This window comes from Labrus mixtus, chromosome 7 (assembly GCF_963584025.1).
Source record: "Labrus mixtus chromosome 7, fLabMix1.1, whole genome shotgun sequence".
In the NCBI taxonomy this organism is placed as follows: domain Eukaryota; kingdom Metazoa; phylum Chordata; class Actinopteri; order Labriformes; family Labridae; genus Labrus; species Labrus mixtus.
This window is the reverse complement of record NC_083618.1, coordinates 24,653,625-24,673,490: the sequence shown is the minus strand read 5'-3', so window position 1 is coordinate 24,673,490 and position 19,866 is coordinate 24,653,625. Positions and strand designations below refer to the sequence as shown.

Below are 19,866 nucleotides of genomic sequence, written 5' to 3'. Positions count from 1 at the left end.
TAACCAAATAATTAAAAAAAATACATTATTTTGCCAGAGTTTTCAAAAATTGCAGGGTTTTTCTTAACGTTTCGACACAAAGCGACCTTTTCCGAGGAGTCCCTGAACGCAGCATTAGAGTCACGCCGCTGCAGTTACATCTAGCGGCCAGCAGAGGGAACTGCACGCAGCTGTCAGGCGGTTCTTTCCAGCAGCGTCGGTGTTGCACAGTCTATGGTGTTGCAGCAGAGCTTCAGGATCCGCTGTGACCGCAAAGAGGCTGAACCCCCGCACAGCGTCAGACCCTACACTCCGCAAAACACCGCACAGCCCGCCATGAGCCCCGCGTGCTCCTGAAAACACGCGCAGAAATCTAAGAGATCCTCTGTCCATTCAGAGGAGAGCAGGAGGATGCTGAGCACTGCAGCAGACATGCCGCGCCCGCTCCTCATCACACTGATCGGTGAGTCTCTTCTTTTGACATTTATTTAATTTATAAAGACGTGAACACAAACAGAATTTAAAGAGACACACACACACATTTAGGACAGACACAGAGCTGCAGAGGAGACAGAGATCAGATCAGTGTTGACATGTTTAAATTCTGTACATGTGTGTGTATGTTTGTGTGTGTTAATGAGATTTATAATAATGTTTTAAAATGAATCAAGGTGTCACCAGCTCTCTGTTTTTAAACGAAGCGTTCAGGTTCAATTCTGCAAACTGTGTGTGTGTGTGTGTGTGTGTGTGTGTGGCTGTGTGTGGGAGGCGCACAGTGCACTTAAATCAGCAGACACACACACTGCAGTGTCTGACACACACGCACAAACACACACACACTGAGACATCACATGGACAATTAAAGCCATCATAAGTTAATATGATGGATGGATCCTGTGAAAGGCAGATTTTGCTTAGTCATCAGAAATAATGATGATGCATTTTTTTTTAAGTATTGATGAGGCTTCGTGATGAGCAGGACGATGATTTATGTATCGATGAACTTGCACTGTTATCAACAGGACTGTAAAATTTAAGATGAATGAACCTGTCTTTAGATACCTAATGAACAGTTTCACAAAATAATCTAGAAAATGTACAAAGATATGAAACAACAAATCAGAACATCACATTTTATTGGAAGCTGCAAGACGGGATTTTCATGAAAAAACTCCAAAAAGTTAGTGAGGTGTCGGTCGAGAAACCTCGTGCTCTGCCGTCTGACATTAAAGGTGCAGCTTGTAAACACAACCTTCAAACTGGGCCCCTCCTCCTGGGCTCAGAAGTGCACACTCACTGCAGGACGTAGTGTGTACGTTTACTAGCTACTCTAACGAAAAAGCAGATCATTTAGCACGCTAGCACAAGCTAACCATCGGGGTTCGGCAGCTGCCTGTAGAACAGAAAACAGACGCATCTCTCTTCATCCCACGCCCTCAGGACGCTCCTTTAGTTGGCTTTTACCCAAAAGTCAACACAAGGTTCACCCTCGTTTTGGAGCGAGCTTTTTTCTGCTCGGTGTTTCACCGAGAAGCTTCAGTGTTTATCCAGCTCTGCATCGGTCTGTAAACCTTTCTGCGTTCTAACCTCTCTCCATTTTTCAAAAGCATCTCCAATATTGATCCTAGTTTGAGCACGTTTCTGCTCGTGGAGCTTATCAGAAACATGCAGAGTCTTTTTAGGTCGGGTACAATCACTTCTATCTGAACCACTTCTCTTGACCCGCTTCCATCGCTGCAACACCTGTTGGTTTGACCTGATAACTGCTCTCATATCTGGCAAACCGAGGGGCGTCCAAAACGGCCGTGTGAAATCATGACGCCTGTTTGAGATGGAGGCTGGTTTAGGGCCGAGATCAGGACACTCAGCTGTCAGTCTGGGTGAGGGGGGATTTGGGGGGAGGGTCCCAGCCTCCGATAAGCTGATCTGAGGGGTGTGAAGGCACGAACAGAGGGGGAGGTTTAGGGGGAGGAACCCCCCCCCCCTGCCTGACATGATGTTTTACAGCCATAACAGCAGCTCCAACCTTTGACTTCACTCAGGTTTTATATGAATGCTGGTTTTACATTCTTTAATCTGAGACTACATCATATTGAATATAAATGTGTAGTATATTTAGTTCTGTGTAAAGCCACAGGACTCACAAACACCGCTATGACATCAGGGGAGAAGAGCGCTGCCTTGACAAGGAAACTGCAGCTTTAATTTAATTAATGATTTTAAAATGGGTGAGGAGCCCTGACAATATATTAGACACAACAATATGTGTTGTCTACAGAGCAGATAATGCAGCAGACGATGCTGGATACAGGTGTCATCTTCGCCAGCAGAGGGCGCTCTGGCTATGTTAAGGTTGTCAAAATGTTCGTAAAATTTACATTTTTGGGCCACCCCCCCCAATATAATGGTAGGGGAAACACTGCATAGATATTCACATATTTATTATGTTGATCCCTCAGTTATCAAACACTCATGGAAAAGATTTATAATGAAGACAAGATGGTCACTCAGCTGTAAAGTAACTGAGCATGTACATGAATCACCACTCGACACTCTGCAGAGTGATGATGTTTGTTGTAGTCTATATAGCGCCCTCTACTGGTGAAAGAGAACAGCTAGTGTAATACAATGAAACTCAAATGAACTGGTATTTGACTGGTGAATAAATCGAGTAATATAGGTGCATATCTGAGATAAAGTTAACCGATACCGATAGTCACTGGATATGCTAATATCGGCTGATATTATCGACTGGCTGATTAATTGGTCAGGGTTTTGGTTTTTGTCCTTCATCAGAATCTCTTTATTCTTCTTTAATATCAAAGTTGACCCCATTTTAAAATCACATATCATATAGTGTTAAAATGCAGGATGTCCAAACTAAACGTGGGTAAAGTGTCAGATCATGAGGTAAACGTATGTTGGTAGTAATCCCAGGATGAGTCTGCAGAGGGCGCTAAACGCCTTGTTCTGTAAATTATGCCATAGTTCCCCGATATAAGACCAAGAATTTCACCAGATGGCTTCAAGCCTCTACGTAAGCTGCTGAAACCTCTTCCATAGACTCTCTTCTCCCATCTATGGAGAGCAGCCCTCACCTGGCAGCCTTGCAGCGTTCTGCCTGTGGGGAGGGGGGCCTTAAAGAGACAGCAGCTGAAACTAGCTGTTTCAGGCAGAGACTGAAGTTAGGGTTTTTATCATAAACTGTAAATATGAATGTTTGAAGCCTGACTGACGGCCCACAGTCTGTTCCTGCAGGGGGCGCTGGAGACCCATCAATGGCAGTCTCCGTGCTGGAAATTATGATTAGCAACTGATTGATTTTTAAATTCTGGGTTGTAGTTTAATTATAATTTTGTTGAAATCACATTTTGCATTGACTAATGTTTGGTGCAGGATGAGCCATCAAAAAAACATTAAATTTCTTTCAGGAATAATGAGAGATTTTGATTAAAGAAATATAATGTTTGAGCTCAAGTTTTATTAACTCCTAAAGTCCCGGTGAGGCTGTTCATGTTAGTTCACGTTAGCTTGAAAGGTTTCGTGTTTCCTGGGTAAGTCTCTGTCTGTGTTTGCTGCAGGATGAGAAAGATAATTAATGTTCTTAACGACAGATTTTAGTAAATAAGAAATGTCTTTAAACACAAAGTGTTCATGTAATTTAACCTTTTAGTGAGACTGATGAGGGCGTTAGAAGTTCACATTAGCTCTTTCTTTATTAGCATCCTCATTAGCGCCAGCGTACACATTAGCTTCCTGGGGTACTTCCTGTTGGAACCCCTCCACATAGTCCGTGGTCGCTGCTGGCACGCTCCAGAGACCGCGGCGCTCTCTGTGGAAACACGAGCAGTGACTAGAGTGACAGTGAACGACGTCGTAGTGTGGGGCGCACGGGTTATGAGGAAATTAGCCGTTATAGATTTAGACATTCTGCAAAAGAACACAAACTCATCCTCACAAGTCAAAATTCTCGTCAGACTTGATTTTCCTTCATACAAACAAATAATTTGAATATTCTGGATTTCTCATAAATCAAACGCAGAGATTTATTGACATTAAAGACATTTAATCGTCTCCCTGCACAGAGTTAAGTGAGCGTTTTGTCGATTGGAACTAACTCGATAACGTTTCTACTGTGTCGTCTCAGAGGAATCTTTTAGTGTGAAGCCGTTTAGAAAAAACGAGATTAACGTGATCCAGTTTATCCAAAACCACACTCTCTCTCTCTCTCTCTCTCTCTGCTGTGTAGCTACAATCTCTGTTTTTCAGCCAGGTAAGGTTTCTGTAACCTGAGGCAGTCTGATGAACTTTAAGGCCTCGCCTTTTCCCCCGCGGCGTCCGTCCGTCCTCGTCCAGCTCAGCAGGGAGTCTGTCTGTGTGAAGCTGATAACACAAACTCAGCCATTCAGTCCCTCCGGATGCTCCGGCTCGGGGCGAGTTTATGAAGTAATTACGCTGCAAAGCTGCTTCTGCAGACACAAATGTTCAAGGTCGATGTGCAGAGCTGAAACGAGGGTGCACGCCATGACGGAGAAGGACTCATCGTGAAGTTTAGAAGCTCAGAATATCAGAGTTGAGGTTGATCACATGTCTAACATGTTGCAGACATATTAGACATGTTACCTACATGTTACATACATGTTGCAGACATGTTAGACATGTTAAACATGTTAAACGTGTTGCAGACATGTTAGACATGTTAAACATGTTAAACGTGTTGCATGTTACATACATGTTGCAGACATGTTACATACATGTTACATACATGTTGCAGACATGTTACATACATGTTGCAGACATGTTAAATGTGTTGCAGACATGTTACATACATGTTGCAGACATGTTAAACGTGTTGCAGACATGTTAGACATGTTACATACATGTTAGACATGTTACGTACATGTTGCAGACATGTTGCAGACATGTTACATACATGTTATATACATGTTGAAGACATGTTACAGACATGTTGCAGACATGTTACAGAAATGTTGAAGACATGTTGTAAATCTGTTTCAGACATGTTGCAGACATGTGGCAGACATGTTGCAGACATGTTGCAGACATGTTGAAGACATGTTACAGACAGGTTGCAGACATGTTAGACATGTTACATACATGTTACAGACATGTTGTAAATCTGTTGCAGACATGTTGCAGACATGTGGCAGACATGTTACAGACATGTTAAACATGTTACAGACATGTTGCAGACATGTGGCAGACATGTTACAGACATGTTACAGACATGTTGCAGACATGTTGCAGACATGTGGCAGACATGTTGAAGACATGTTACAGACATGTTGCAGACATGTTACAGACATGTTACAGACATGTTGCAGACATGTTGAAGACATGTTACAGACATGTTACAGACATGTTAGACATGTTACAGACATGTTAGACATGTTACATACATGTTACAGACATGTTACAGACATTTTGTAAATGTGTTACAGACATGTTGCAGACATGTTACAGACATTTTGTAAATGTGTTACAGACATGTTAAACATGTTGCAGACATGTTACATACATGTTACAGACATGTTGAAGACATGTTACAGACATGTTAAACATGTTGCAGGCATGTTACATACATGTTACAGACATGTTGAAGACATGTTACAGACATGTTGCAGACATTTTGTAAATGTGTTACAGACATGTTAAACATGTTGCAGACATGTTACATACATGTTACAGACATGTTGTAGACATGTTACAGACATGTTACAGACATGTTAGACATGTTACAGACATTTTGTAAATGTGTTGCAGACATGTTGAAGACATGTTTGTAGACGTTCTGCAGACGTGTTTGGCTGCGATGTCATAATCTGATCAGTCAGACTCAGAGGTCAGACGACCATCTGTGAACCCAGACAGTGAACACGGCAGGAGGCATGACCGCGGGACGGAGAGGGGGCTGTGACTCCACGACGAGGGGCAGAGATTAGAGACGTATGGATGGACAGAAACAGAGAGAGGAGGATGGAGTTTATGAATGGATACATGTCAGGACTCAGGATGTTTGTGAAATGTTTAAATTATAACTGAAGGAATGAATCTGACTAAGTAAGATAAAGAGAGAGAGCGAGAGAGAAAGCGAGAGAGGGAGAGCTTTTAGCTCTGACTGTCAAACAGCAGCTGATAAAAGCTCTTAATTAAAAACACTTAATGCAACAAACAGACAGCAGAGAGCTTGTATATCAGGGCGGACTTTAAAGTATGATGAGCAAAGAAAAAAACACCTCAGGTCTGAGAATGAAGAAAAGGAAGTGCTGGCTTCTCTGACAACAATGCAGCAGCCAGTATGTCCTCCTTCTAACTTTAGATTCTGGTCCTGAATGCTCTGGATTTGTTTGGACCAGAGAAGGTAGGCGGTTTTAAGGCACCCCCACACGGCCGTTTTGGACTCCCCTCGGTTTGCCAGATATGAGAGCAGTTATCAGGTCAACAGGTGGTTCAGATAGAAGTGATTGTACCCGACCTAAAAAGCCTCTGCATGTTTCTAATAAGCTCCACGAGCAGAAACGTGCTCAAACTAGGATCAACATTGGAGATACTTGGAGAGAGGTTAGAATGCAGGAAGGTTTACAGACAGATGCAGAGCTGGCTAAACACTGAAGCTTCAGTGTCCACCACATGGCAACCTGTGTGAGCATCCACTCTAGAGAGTCCTTTAAGATTTATTCCCCAAAGTTCGAGTCATTGATGTTGAACACATCAAACATTTTCTTCTTTGAGATGTTTTTATTTGCTCCTGTAAGCTAACCATTTAGCAGAAGTCCCTTTTGTGTTCTTTCAAAATAAAAGCACATTCTAAACAAAAGCTGGAAATAAAGAGAGTGAGGCTTAAGGAAATAAGAAAGGCAAAATAAAAGCACCACAAAGAACCTGCTTGAGATTTTTCTTGGGCTTGATTTTCTTTACTTTGATGAATCCTACGACTTCCCCTGACCGTCTCATCTCCTCAGAGGATCCCGTAAGACTTGATGATGTGTGTCTCTCTTCTTTCAGCCCTCCTGTTCACCTGTGACGCCTTCAGACTGGGCTCCTCTCAGCGGGTCATCCCCCTCAGTCCTCCGCTAGCTCGTCTCTTCCAGGACGAAGGTCAGTCCCAGCTGGACTTCATCCAGGAATTAGTCCGCACCAAACGCCACTCCGTCCCTGAGCTAGTGAGGGTCCAGCCTCACCTGGTCCATGACATGGGCTGGCCGGAGATCCACGAGACGTCCCGCTCCCAGGGCAAGGTGGACACAGCTAACTCCTCCCAGTTAAACCCTCCATCTTCGACCAACCAGGGTCAGAGCAGGAGCGGCGGAGACGAAAACATGGACGTGGAGGACGAGATGGAGGTGAGGGCGAGTCTTTATGAATCTGTGCAGGGTTAAACGTGCGTCATACTGAGATATAAACACCAACTGCACTCTGGGTAAAAGTCTTGAAGGCTGGATGATTATAAATTGTAATTTCTGAAAACGATGATGTCATCAGACTTCTTCTTCTTCTTGCAGCGTATGGTTCACCTGGTGGCTCCTCAGGACGCTGAAAGCTTCAGGGGACCCTTGGACTCCTCCGACCCAGATAAGGAGCCGGTCGGTGGGCCGGGAGCTGGAGACGCCTCCCTGGAAGCTTCTGGCTTTTACGGGACGGACGCAGAGGACAGAGAGAGAGGGGAGGAGGGGGGAGAGGAGAGAGAGAGACGAGGAGGGGGAGAGGACGAGTGGCAGAGAGAGGCTGGGGAGGACAGAGAGAGGAGAGGGGGAGACGTCAGAGAAGAGGATGAAGAGGAAGAAGAGAGGGGAGGAGAAAGAGACGATCATGACGACCGTGAAGCACGGAGCATCAATTCACCACAGAGCAGATCGAGCTGGACAAGTCAGACACCGAAACAACATTAAAACATCCTGTTCATTTTCAGAATAAAACACTCCGTTTTGACGGTTCAGAAAAACGACCATTTGTATTTGATAACACATACATCGTATTATCTCGAGTGTGATTCTGTAATTACTGCAGGATCTCCTTTGTCTCTGCACTCCAGCTGTTTTGAATTTGGCCTGCAGTAACGACTTTAAACACTAGGTGTCCGAGTTACACATCTCTCCTTTAATGAATGAAGCTGATGATAAAGTGCAGAAAGCAGTTTTAATGTGTTTTCTGAATGCAAAATGATCTTTTCTTCACTTATATAGTCATGCTTTATTTGGAGCTTTTTCTGTCCTAATGAAACCTGAAACATTTTAAAAGACAAGCATGTTTTTATTATTCCGATGGTAACCAGGAACCGTGTGAGTCTTTCTACACGCTCATGTCTAAACCTTATGGAAACTGTGGAAACATTGCGGTGTAAAGAGGTTTTACGTAACACTCAGGTGTTTCTGACACGTGTCTTTGTGCCTCACAGGATACAGCCCACCTTTTAACCTCTTCCGCCCCAAAGAGCCCGATGCCTCCGTCCACACTGAGGAGCAGGATCCTGGTCTTCAGGAGCACCAGGCTCCTTCAGTCCTGGAGGTGAGGACCTGTATTGACTGTAAATGTAATGTTATCTATTTTATCAGGTTACTATTATAGTCCAAAAAGAAATGTTCATGATCCCGTGTACTGTCCCCGCTGAGGTGTCGTAACTTCAACTAGACAGCCAGCCAAACTCCATATAAAACGACACGGGAGTCAGGATGTAGAGTTCTAGCTCCTTAATTTATTCCAGACTCAATGTGCATGAGGTTAAGAATCAGGAGTGAAACTGAAAATATAGATTGGTACAACACAATTAACAAGATGTCCTTTATACAAAGATAAGTTGTAATCATCAAATTAATAAACAAGCTAACTACTTTTATGCTTGTAGGTGTGTCTTAATTGTTTAAATGACATGCATTAATGTATGCAAATTTAATAATACAACAAAGATACTTTCCAATATCTTAAGGTGAAAACCTAAATAAACATCTGAACAACTTACAAGCAATGCCTCTGCTGGAGAAACAACTGGATGGCACTGGATTTACTCTTGAGCTCCTGCCACTCTGACCTCTGATTGGTCAGGCACTTGTATTGTTAGGTAACATCTCCTGCGTCAGGAGACCCCCCCCCCCCTCCTGTCTGACAGGGATAGTCTCCCGCTGTGAGGTGCATGTGTGAACAACCAGATCAGGAGGATTTCAGGAGCAGTCCTCCTGAGATTATCTAGATATTTTCAGGAGTGCAGATGTGAAAACGTCTCTAAAGACTTACTCTAACCTGGTGTCGACGTACAGGTGGGTCCTCTAGAGAGAGAGCTGTGGGAGGCAGAGAAGGAGGACGATGGTCACGCCAGTGGTTATGGCGTCCTTCACTCCTCCATCACTACGCCCGGCGCCACACCTTCTCCTACATCTGCTGCTGATGGAGACTCTGGAGGAACTGTGACCCCAGAGACGGACACAGGAACAGACTTCGGCCTGCTGGGAAGTTACACCAAAGGTAAAATAAAAGATGTCGCCAGCAGAATCATTGTTTTCCATGCGGGGCGCTCTTCTCTGCTGCTCTGCGATGTCTTTTTCTAGTGTCTTTTGAGCGTGCATAAATGTTGAAAAAATTACAATTCAAGATCAATCAATCAATCAATCAATCAATTTTTATTTGTATAACGTCAACTCATAACAAGTGTTAGCTCGAGACACTTTACAAAAAGCAGGTAAAATACCTTACTCTTTGTCTGTTAACATTACAAAAGAGCAGGTAAAAAGACCTTACTCATTGTTATGTTACAAAAAGCAGGTAAAAGACCTTACTTGTTGCTATATTACAAAGATCCGGCCTATCCATCATGAGCACTTTAGCAAAGCAGCAAAAGTTACAGTGGTAAGAAAAAACTGCCTTATTAAAAGGCAGAAATCTTCGGCTGGATCCCCGGCTCATGATGAAACAGCCTTCACAGGCCTAGACTGCACCGGGCTTGGAAAGGGATAGGGGGAGAGATGGGGTAAGATGCAGGAAGAGGGATAGGGAGCAGGGGGGTGGGGGGAGGCAAGCCGTCCATCAACAATCCGGTGGGGAGGGGGGGGATTGTTCTGGCAGGCCGTCAACCAACGATCTCGAGGAGCCTAAGAGAGCTCAAGAGCTCCCAGGAAAGTAGGTGGTTAGTCACTGAGATTTACGATATGATGTACTGTATATGCACAGAGAGAGAGAGAGAGAGAGAGAGACAGAGAGAGAGAGAGAGGAGCTCAAGGTGCCAGTTCCCCCGGTAGTCTAAGCCTATAGCAGCATAACTAAGAGCTGGTCTACAGCAGCACCAGCCCTAACTATAAGATTTATCAAAAAGGAAAGTTTTAAGTCTATTCTTAAAAATAGAGACTGTGTCTGCCTCCCGGACTCCGGCTGGAAGACGATTCCAGAGGAGAGGAGCCTGATAACTGAAGGCTTTACCTCCCATAGTACACGATGTGGAGATGTGGAGTAGCAGCGCTTCATTCATCAATGGCCGAAGCAGCCAATTAAATCTATTGCGAGGGTTTACCTCCTCGTCGCTATCAGGAACAGCTGTGATGTAAAATCAATCCGTGGATCTTTATGGATTATAGGCACTATCTGTCCAATCAGATTCGACTATGAAAATCGTCGATGATGACACCCCTAGAATGAACACTACAGCCTGCACAACGCACATGCATAAAGCCGAATTCAGGAAATAAAATCCAAATCAAAGAGTTTGGTTATTTGTTTTTCACGTCAAAGACAGAGAGCGTTGGCTGCTGTTGTTTATTTCTGTTTTTTTATTACCCTGCAGATGAGGAGACAGAAAAGGAGGAGGAGGAGGAGGAGGAGGAAGAGGAGGAGGAGGGGGAGGAGGAAACAGGACTGGCAAACAAAGGCGTATTTACCCTGAATCCCACAGTGCCAGAGGTTGGCCTGGCGCCCAGCAGAGAGCCTCTGCAGCCCAGCGTGGAGGAGGAGGAGCACAAGATAAGGAGTGAGACGACGCTTTAAAGATGATTTGTTGTGATATAGAAAAAACAGATGTGAGACACAAATGTAGTTTTAAAAAAAATAAAAACTGTGGAAAACTGAAATCGTCCAATCACAGCTTAGCAATGGTTACTAAGACGACCTGTGGGGGGATTTTCATGCCTTTTTTTTTAAAGAAGGGACAGTGGATAGGGTCGGAAACAGGGGAGAAAGAGACATGCAGGAAAGGATCCACAGGTCAGATTTGAACCCTGGCTGCCCGCTTGGAGGACCTCAGCCTCCGTACATTGTACGCACTCACCAACCACTAGGCCACCGGCTCTCAGACAAATAGGTTTTGATTACTTTAACTGATCTGATGATGGCTGAAAAGGAGCGTTTCTTACGTGATAAGGTATTAACAGTGAGTTCTGGACTCTCTCTTGTGAGAGCGAGGGCAGAGGGGTGTGTCGGAGCCGGAGGTCATTAGCCACAGAGCTAGCATTAGCTCCAGGCACTCCGGGGCTGCAGACACGACCCGCTCGGCTGCTTCATCCCTGGGGTCAAAATCCAGACTGGTTTCAGCCGCTGCTTTTGCTTTTGATCGTGCAGAGTTTCTGAATAAGCTTTGCGTTTTTCTAGAGTGCATTGTTTCAGCTTGGCTCAGCCTTTGCCCCTACAGGCCACCGTAGTTTCTCTCCATTAAAGAGCTCAGAAAGGTATAAATGTGAGCTTGTACAAAGGGGGAGGGGCTTAGTGAGATCATTTTATAATGAGTTGATTCTTTTCGATACTCTTCAGCGATTGGACCCAAAGACAAAGGGGATGAGTTGGAGGAGGACAGGTGGAGGACGTTTGAAGAAACAGGAATTCGACCGATCCTCCCGCTCACCACCGAGCCCTCCAACACCGCCGACTCCACCCGGCCGTCCTGGGATTGGTCAGAAAAGACCACGCCGCTCCCCGTCACAGAGGTCTTCTTACCCATAAGAGAAACACATTGAGTATTTGATGAATCCCTGTGTATTAAATATTCAGATTCTGTGGATGTTTCAGGTGGTGTGTTTGGACTGGAGCGAGCTGACTGAACGAGGATACGTCTTCCTCAACATGACTCAAAACCTCAACTGTGTGAGTACAAGATGCAAACGATTATTCCTCGAGATAATATCAGGAGGACTGCTCCTTAACCAGGAGTGTTGTAGTACCCTACAAATCGGTTTTGGTTCCCAAGAATGGTCTGCAGACCATGTCTTGAAGGTCTCGGTCTCGTCTGTGAATCGAAAGTATTTTTACTCTGTCTTGTCTCGGTCTCAGACTGGACGGACTCAGGATTTTAATTCAAGACCACCACTGATTGGCTATTTTTTACACTTCATCAGAGATATTTATTGTCTTGGTCTTGACTCGTCCTCAACCTCTAAATGTCTTGGTCATGGTCTCAGTTAGTTTGGTCTTGACTACAATAACTACTAACCAGGTAAACAAGGTCGGCTAGACTGATCGTCTCTGGCTCCTGTCTGTGTGTGTGTATGTGTGTGTGTGTGTGTGTGTGTGTGTGTGTGTGTGTGTGTGTGTGTCTGTGTGTGTGTGTGTGTGTGTGTGTGTGTGTGTGTGTGTGTGTGTGTTGGTGTGTGTGACAGGAGGAGTTTCGTGTGGATCACGGCGTCCGCTTGTTGAGGATCTTAGAGCGAGTGTTTGCACGAAGAATGAACAGCCCCGAGGGATCATGGGTACTCTACCTGAGCAAGCCGACACACCAACAACACCAGCTGCTGATGAACGTGGCGTCCGAGCAAGGTAACCACACGTACAGTTTCTCCATTCATGTAGCTGCAGTTGAATCATCTATTAGCCTGGGAGACCCCCGTCCCCCCCCACAGTGATTTGAAATCCCCTCTTGGCAACTTCAAAAACAAACACATTTGAAGTTATCTTCTGGTTAAAGACATCAAAAGTAAATGTGGGATTACTTTTTTGTATTTTTTAAATTACGAGAAAGAGAAGTCCCCACTTGGATAGTGTCGAATGATGGCCCCTTTTAGTAAGGTACGCGTGTATATGTGTGTGTGTGTGTGTGTGTGTGTGTGTCCAGCAGTATGTTGGTGCGTCTCAGCGTGTCCCTGTTATGCTCCGTCATGTCGAGAGAGAGGAGCTGCAGCTACATCAAATACACTGAATACTCAGCTTAGTTTTTAAGACAAAGAAGAAGAAGATTGACTTTATCGATCCCATGCAACACACACATAGGCTGAAATATTCACATGCACAAACAGGATCCTATGGACATTCACTAATGGAGAGATGTCAGAGTGAGGGAGCTTCCCACAGCGGGCGCTTCAGAGCTGGTGGTGAGGAGGGGGGTTGGTGCCTTGCTCAAGGGCACCTCAGCGGTGCACCTCTCCAGCTACCAGACCAACTTCCAGATTTGGTCCGCACCGGGACTTGAATCGGCGACCCTCCAGTTCCCAACCCAAGTCCCTACAGACTGAGCTACTGCCGCCCCATATATATTTACTCGCTCAAACAAAAAAATCTACCCACATTTGGTGCTTGGCGGGTGTTAATGTCTGACCCTGCCCTGCTCTCTGGATACGTTGTATCCTCTCTGATGTTTGTTGGTTATGAGACCTTTGTGACGTCTTATCAGACAATGCAGCATTTATTTCTTCTTCTAGCACGTCATCACCAACGTCTCTCTCTGAACGCTGTGATCCAACATTTGAGCTTTACTGTCACATGTTCCCTCCAACAATCATCAGCCTAACGTGGTGGAGGGTTCAAGTCCCTGTGAGCTGCTGCCCCTCCTCTAATGAATCTGTTCAAACGGTTAAAGTGTTCAATAACGGACATGTGATGTTAACCTGCAATCATTAACATCGTGTTCTCCAGAGCTCGTTGGATCTCTGAATCTAACTACTCTCCGACCTGCCGGACGAGTCAGAGACGACACTGATCCACTGGATCTGAAACGTTCAGGTTGCAGGTTTAGACTGGAGTTAAAGAAACACCTGAAATAATCAGAATAACTTTATAATGACTGACAGAGACAAACTCCTCCTCTCAGGAGAGAGACTCCTCCATGATGACTTTTACAAGATCAATAAAACACAACACGAGTCATAAAGACGGATTCAGATCAAGAAGCTTTATTGATGATTACAGGAACAGGATTCATACTAACCAGATAGTTTAACTCTTTGTTGTTGTAAAGAACGTAAAGCGTTCAGACTTCGGAGGACGTTTCATCTTCTGAACATGAAGATGGTAAAGAAATATGAACAGTCTTCAGGTCTTATATTTGACATTTCAAACATGATAACAAACCCATGGAGCCAAACCTTTACAGAATGAAGCTCCAGAAAGACTCAAACTCAGAACAGGTGATCGAGCTACCTGTGGACTGGGAGCTACAAGATTAAAGGCAGGGTTGGTCATTTTAGCATGATTTTGAAAGTCAAGAGGGGCAGCAGGACAACAATAAATAACAGTATCATCCGCATATAAAGTAAAATTTGATACTGTTAATGTAAAGTGTGAATAACAGTGACCCCAGGACTGAGCCTTGTGGCACACCATTTTAAACTTCAAAAAAAGTTGTCAGGACATACCAGCCCTAGTGAGATGACAATTGTAGAGTAATTCCATCTCACTGTGTGCAGCAAAAAATAATTTTTATCATTACTTTTATTTTTCGTATTATTCCCGTGCAGGATAATCACTTGTGCACACCAGATGAAAATTTAACAACATCATCATCACCATGGAAACTCAGTCATACAATCCTAAGAATCAGAGACGAAGATTCAGAAGAATATTCTCATCATCAAGATGCTTTTTTAAAATCTACAGCCACAGAGATTCACTGGTAAAGTCCTCAGGCTGAGTTCTCTCAGTTCTGATGCATGCCATTTTCTCAGTGAAAGTGTGTGTTGGTGTCAGACTCACTCTGATCCTCTATTGCCTCTTCTTCACTCAGAGAACAGGTAAAGACTCCACCACCCTGAGTTACACCAAACAGATCTGAGCTCTGTCATAAAGACAACCAGCGACATCAGGATGACACAGTCACAGAGATCTTCTCTTGTAAAATCTTCACTTTATCCCCAGTGTCAATGAATGGAAACATCCTCTCAGTGAAAGTGTGTGTGAAGGTGTGTATGTGTGTGTTAGTATCAGGATCAGAGAAGGACAGTTCTCCTCAGAAAAATTAAAAGGAATGATCCGTCTACGTGACGCTAGTTGGAGGGCCTCAACAGACTCTAGAATCTCCACTGGTGTTAAGATTGTATGTGTGTGTGTCTTTCAGGAGTCATCGCCACCAAAGATGTGCTGGACATGCTGGGACAGATAAGGAAGAGTCTGAACAAGGTGAACTGTTCTTTTAGTCTGTGTGTTGTCGAATCATTCGCCTCCTCAGTGTCTCCCTGTAGTCAACGTTTCCAGTTCTCAATGTTTTCGCTAACAGCATGCAGGAGTTTGTTTGCAATATAAACTCCTCTTCTGTCCTTTTTAAAGGTTGTTTAGTTCATCTAGGGTACTTACTGATATTATTGATCATTCAAAGATTGGAGATTTTAAATCATGTGGTATCGGAAAGTATTGTTATGTGTGTGTGTTTCTGGTTCAGGTGGGGATCCAGAACTACAGCGCTGCAGGTAGCTGTCAGTCTGCGCCCAGACAGACACGCAGCGACTACGGGAAGCTGTTTGTGGTTCTGGTGATCATCGGCTCTGTGTGCATGGTCATCATCACGTCAGGATTCATTTACATATGCTGGCAGAGACGACTACCGGCGACTAAGACGAATGTGGGTACACACGTAGACATATTTACTTTGACACGTGCAGGAGACGCACCTGAAACACTTTGTTTTATTTCACAGTTCCGTGCTGAGGAACTTCACTTCGTGGAGAACGGCTGCCACGACAACCCCACGCTGGACGTGGCCAATGACAGCCAGCCAGAGATGCAGGAGAAAAAGCCGAGCGCCAACGGGCTCGCAGGGGGGGGAGAAGGAGGCGGGGAGGACAGCAAACGCTGGCAGGTGATTGGACGACTGAGGAGAATAAAAAATGAACGATGACTTGCACAGAAAGTTTTCAAAACTCACACACAGCTCAAAGGCACTGCTTCAATAACAAACATATAGCGGCTCTGAGTGGGAGAGCGGCTATTTACTCTGCTCAGCTGATCGGCGTACAGTGACGCAAGAACATTTTCACAGCTGATAAACTGTTCATGAGCACAAACACAATATTTCAGTATAAGCACGAACATAAAACATCAGTGGATAGCAGGTTAAATATTGACTAGAAAAGGAGGCTCATAGGGGTTAAAAATTAATGTTTTCTGTGAATTATTCTATATGATGTGATTTGACGATTCTTTTTATGTCTGTGTAATTTAATGATTTAAAACATTGACTTGGCCTCACACGGGGCACCAATATGTGGTGTAATTAATTTATTAAGATGTTAATAATCTTCATCTCAGGCAGGCCGTCCACCAACAATCCCGTAATGGATGGATGGACTCTGAACCGAACTTGCTTCGTAGTATATTAACCTTAAAGTTTGATTAGGTTTGGGAATGAGTCGGCAGAAATGGCTGCTGTCTTGTGTTGACATTTCTTCTGCTGCCACTAGAGGGTGTCAGGTCTTTGACACACAGAGGGAAGTTTAAGGTGCAGCAAACCTCTTCATGTAAGGACCCAGGTTCACAGGAGAACAACCCAGTAACAGCATGTCTTTCATTATTTATCTTGTTTTTAGGTGTTTGTAAATCAAGCAGCAACCGACGATGACGAGGAGGAGCAGGACACACATCTCTGATTGTCCAAGAGGAAGAAGAGGAGATGGGCTGTGAAGGACGATACAGAAGAGGAGGAGGAGGAAATGAAATGTCTGTAAGAGAGAAGACAGAAAAGGAAAAGGAGGAAAGGACAAAAGGGGAAGGGTCACTGAGGTGTTGTCCAATCAGAGCGAAGCTAGGAGGAGTTCATAACGTCAGTGTGGATGTTCGACATTGGGGTTAAAAAACAGATTCAAATCGATACGAAACTCAGAGAAGCAGAAGAACAAAACGACAGCCGACCCCTCTCTCTCTCTCGCCCTAATCTGCCCCACCTGCAGACTCCCAACACGTACGCGACAGGTAGAGAACGAGCAGAGACAGAAATACAGTGTATATCTGAAATCTACCCCGATGTCTGACTCCAGAGACGACACCGACTCCTCTCAGCTTCTCCTCTAAACCACAGAGCAGGACATTTGGCGTGTAGCTCCCTGAGGGTGATGTTCTGGCGTGTAGCTCTCTGAGGGTGACGCTCTGGCGTGTAGCTCTCTGAGGGTGACGCTCTGGCGTGTAGCTCTCTGAGGATGACATTTTGGCACTTTATCGACTCCTCTTGCACTTACAATGACTCTAATGTTTGAAATGCTGCATCATGTTATAAAATATAAAACATACCGTGACTGAAATAATCTCCTTTTTGCTCTTAGGAATGATTCGTTCTGCTGAGGATGTTCCGTGTACACTCACTAACCTTCTGTCCTGTTAGCCTGACCTGCTTTAAATAGTGTTCGAATGGCTGCTGTACGCTAACGCCGGCTAACTCTTGAGGCTATGACACACGGACAACTTTTAGCTAACAAAAAGCATGAATAAAATAACTCGTTACAGTGTTCAAGTTGAGTCGACGGAACCCCGAGTCACAGTGGAGCCTTGAGTCCTGAATGTTGAATGTTTCATTTTGAGTCACATGGTTTTATCTCAATGACGACAGTTAGCTGTGTCCAAGTGTCTTCTATTGCGTTGTTAGTCATGTCCTGGTCATTTAGATCATTTCAACGTCTCTTCAGTCATCTCAAAGTCATTTCAGGTACGTCCGAGTATCTTCAGGCGTGTCCTGGTCCTACCTTACTGAACTGACCTGCTGAACCGGACCCCCTGGTGGAAACGGGGTCAGGTCTCTTTAGTCATGTCCTGGTTGTTGCATCAAAACATTTCAGTTTCAGATGGTCGACAGTGGGATGAGATAAATTCATCTTAGTTTGCTGGATAAGAGAAGTTTAGGAATCTAATGTAAAATATCGACACTTGGAGGATCGTAACACATCTGACTGACAGAAATAAGTGGATATATTTTTATGTCTGATGGTCAATAAGAACGTGTTTGTCAGCGTTTGGTGACCTGGGATGGAGAGAAACTGTAGCTAGCAGCAGACACTCTGTCTTTGTGTTACCTAACTCGTACTCTGATTATTCCTCTTGATCATTTCGTTTCTGCAGTTGTCCGTCTCCGCTCCTGGTGGAATTGCCAGTCTTTGTTTCGTCTGTTTCAGCTCTTCTTCTCTGACTTCTCTCGCTGTAACTTGCACTGCAAATGGCTTCTCAATAAACGACGCAGATCGAAATGCACTTTGTCATCTGAGCGGGATTCACAGAACATCCAGGACGTCTGACAAATGTCCATCTTAAACCCTCATAGTTGCCTGCGATGTAGACCATCTGTTTCTGAGAGCACAAACAAGAACAGGCAGAAATGTTAGCATGTAGCTTTTAGCCCCGCCGCCGCCACTAATATATCAAAACAAACCGCTTCTGTTGCTTTGAGTTGCTGAAACTTGAATAAGAGAATAAAAGGGACACTTTGTTTCCATGAATCAACTGAATGCTGAACAGATTCTAATGATTTAAAGTTATTCTCCACACGTTTCTGTTATAGCAGCCTCACGTATGTTAGCATATGTTAGCAATGCTAGTGCAAGTCAATGGGAATTCAGCTGTAGCAAAACACAACTGACTGTTTGTTAAAAAAAAAGGATATCAAGCTTTGTTACCATCTTTCTTTTATCGTGTTTACATTAATACATACAACGTATTTCTTTAGATTTTTTTACGGGTCTTTTTAAAAAATGTTTCTGTTTACATGTCTTTTTTTTATCTCATACTGTTTGCTCTTTGGTTGTCTGTGTCATCAGTTAAATGTGAGAAATAAACTTTGGACAAAAATGTGATTCTTGTTTTAATGATGTGTGCCACAATTTCATGTCTTGGCCTGCTCTTCTTGGAGTAGAGTCAGATGTTTAGAGTTTTAATGGTATTTTTATACATGCATTCTTAACAGACGCGACAAGTTTTGGTTAATCAAGCAGTTTTAATAGTTTGACTTTTTTTCTTTAAATAATTCAGTAAATGTTTTTTAACCAAGCAGCAACCTCTTGTTGAAAAATGAAGCCGATGCTGAAGTGTAAAATCCTGCAGTTCCTCAAGTGTCCACTAGAGGCTGGCTGCAGAAGCACAGGAAGTCACATACACACCCATTCAAAAAAGCCTGTTGTTACAGCAGAGATTAACATGTTTACAGCCTGGTTAAAAAAAAACAAATAGGTCTGATTAGCTCATGTCTCGATTGGCACACACTGAACGGGGGGTGAATGTTTTGATGACTCATCCGTTTTGATTTGATTAAGGATGCAGCTGTGAAGAAACTTTTTGTGGTTTTGAGTTGTATTCATTACAAACTTTCGTACTTTTATACACAATCAATCATTTAAAAATATAGCTATTGTATCTTTTTTAAAATAATTTCTCGGGGCGCTGGTGGGGCAGTGGATAGTGCGCGCGCCCCATGTATGGAGGCTGTTGTCTCAAGCGGGCGGCCCGGGTTCACCTCCCACCTGTGGTTTCCTTCCCGCATCTCATTCCCCACTCGCTCTCTCCCTGATTTCCAACTCTATCCACTGTCCTATCTGTACAATAAAGGTACAAAAAGCCCAAAAAGAAATCTTTAAAAATTCTCATAAAATAATAATTTCTCATAAAAAGTATTGAAGTCATGTAATAAAAAGTACAATCTCACTCACTAGTTTTACTGTTAAACCTGCTCTTCTCTGACTTCAGTAGAGCCTCCTCTCTCTCTCTCTTCTTTCAGTTGTT

At 43.9% G+C, this 19,866-nt stretch overlaps 1 protein-coding gene across 1 annotated transcript; it reads left to right on the top strand.

Annotated features, from left to right (window-relative positions):
- The first annotated feature begins 173 nt into the window (after positions 1-173).
- Positions 174-19,093, top strand: podxl2 (podocalyxin-like 2). The gene is made up of 13 exons (XM_061041687.1): positions 174-442; positions 7,006-7,343; positions 7,503-7,818; positions 8,384-8,505; positions 9,252-9,456; positions 10,766-10,948; positions 11,725-11,897; positions 11,980-12,054; positions 12,567-12,723; positions 15,233-15,294; positions 15,554-15,733; positions 15,809-15,970; positions 16,698-19,093. The coding sequence occupies exons 1-13, from the start codon at positions 391-393 to the stop codon at positions 16,755-16,757; spliced, it is 2,085 nt and encodes a 694-aa protein (XP_060897670.1). The 5' UTR covers positions 174-390; the 3' UTR covers positions 16,758-19,093.
- Positions 19,094-19,866: the final 773 nt, after the last annotated feature.

Bases quoted from the DNA above. Each gene is read 5' to 3' on its own strand.
- podxl2 (XM_061041687.1), top strand. From the start codon at position 391: ATGCTGAGCACTGCAGCAGACATGCCGCGCCCGCTCCTCATCACACTG. The intron at 443-7,005 runs GTGAGTCTCTTC...CTCTTCTTTCAG, and splicing joins GCTCCTCATCACACTGATCG to CCCTCCTGTTCACCTGTGAC. The intron at 7,344-7,502 runs GTGAGGGCGAGT...TTCTTCTTGCAG, and splicing joins ACGTGGAGGACGAGATGGAG to CGTATGGTTCACCTGGTGGC.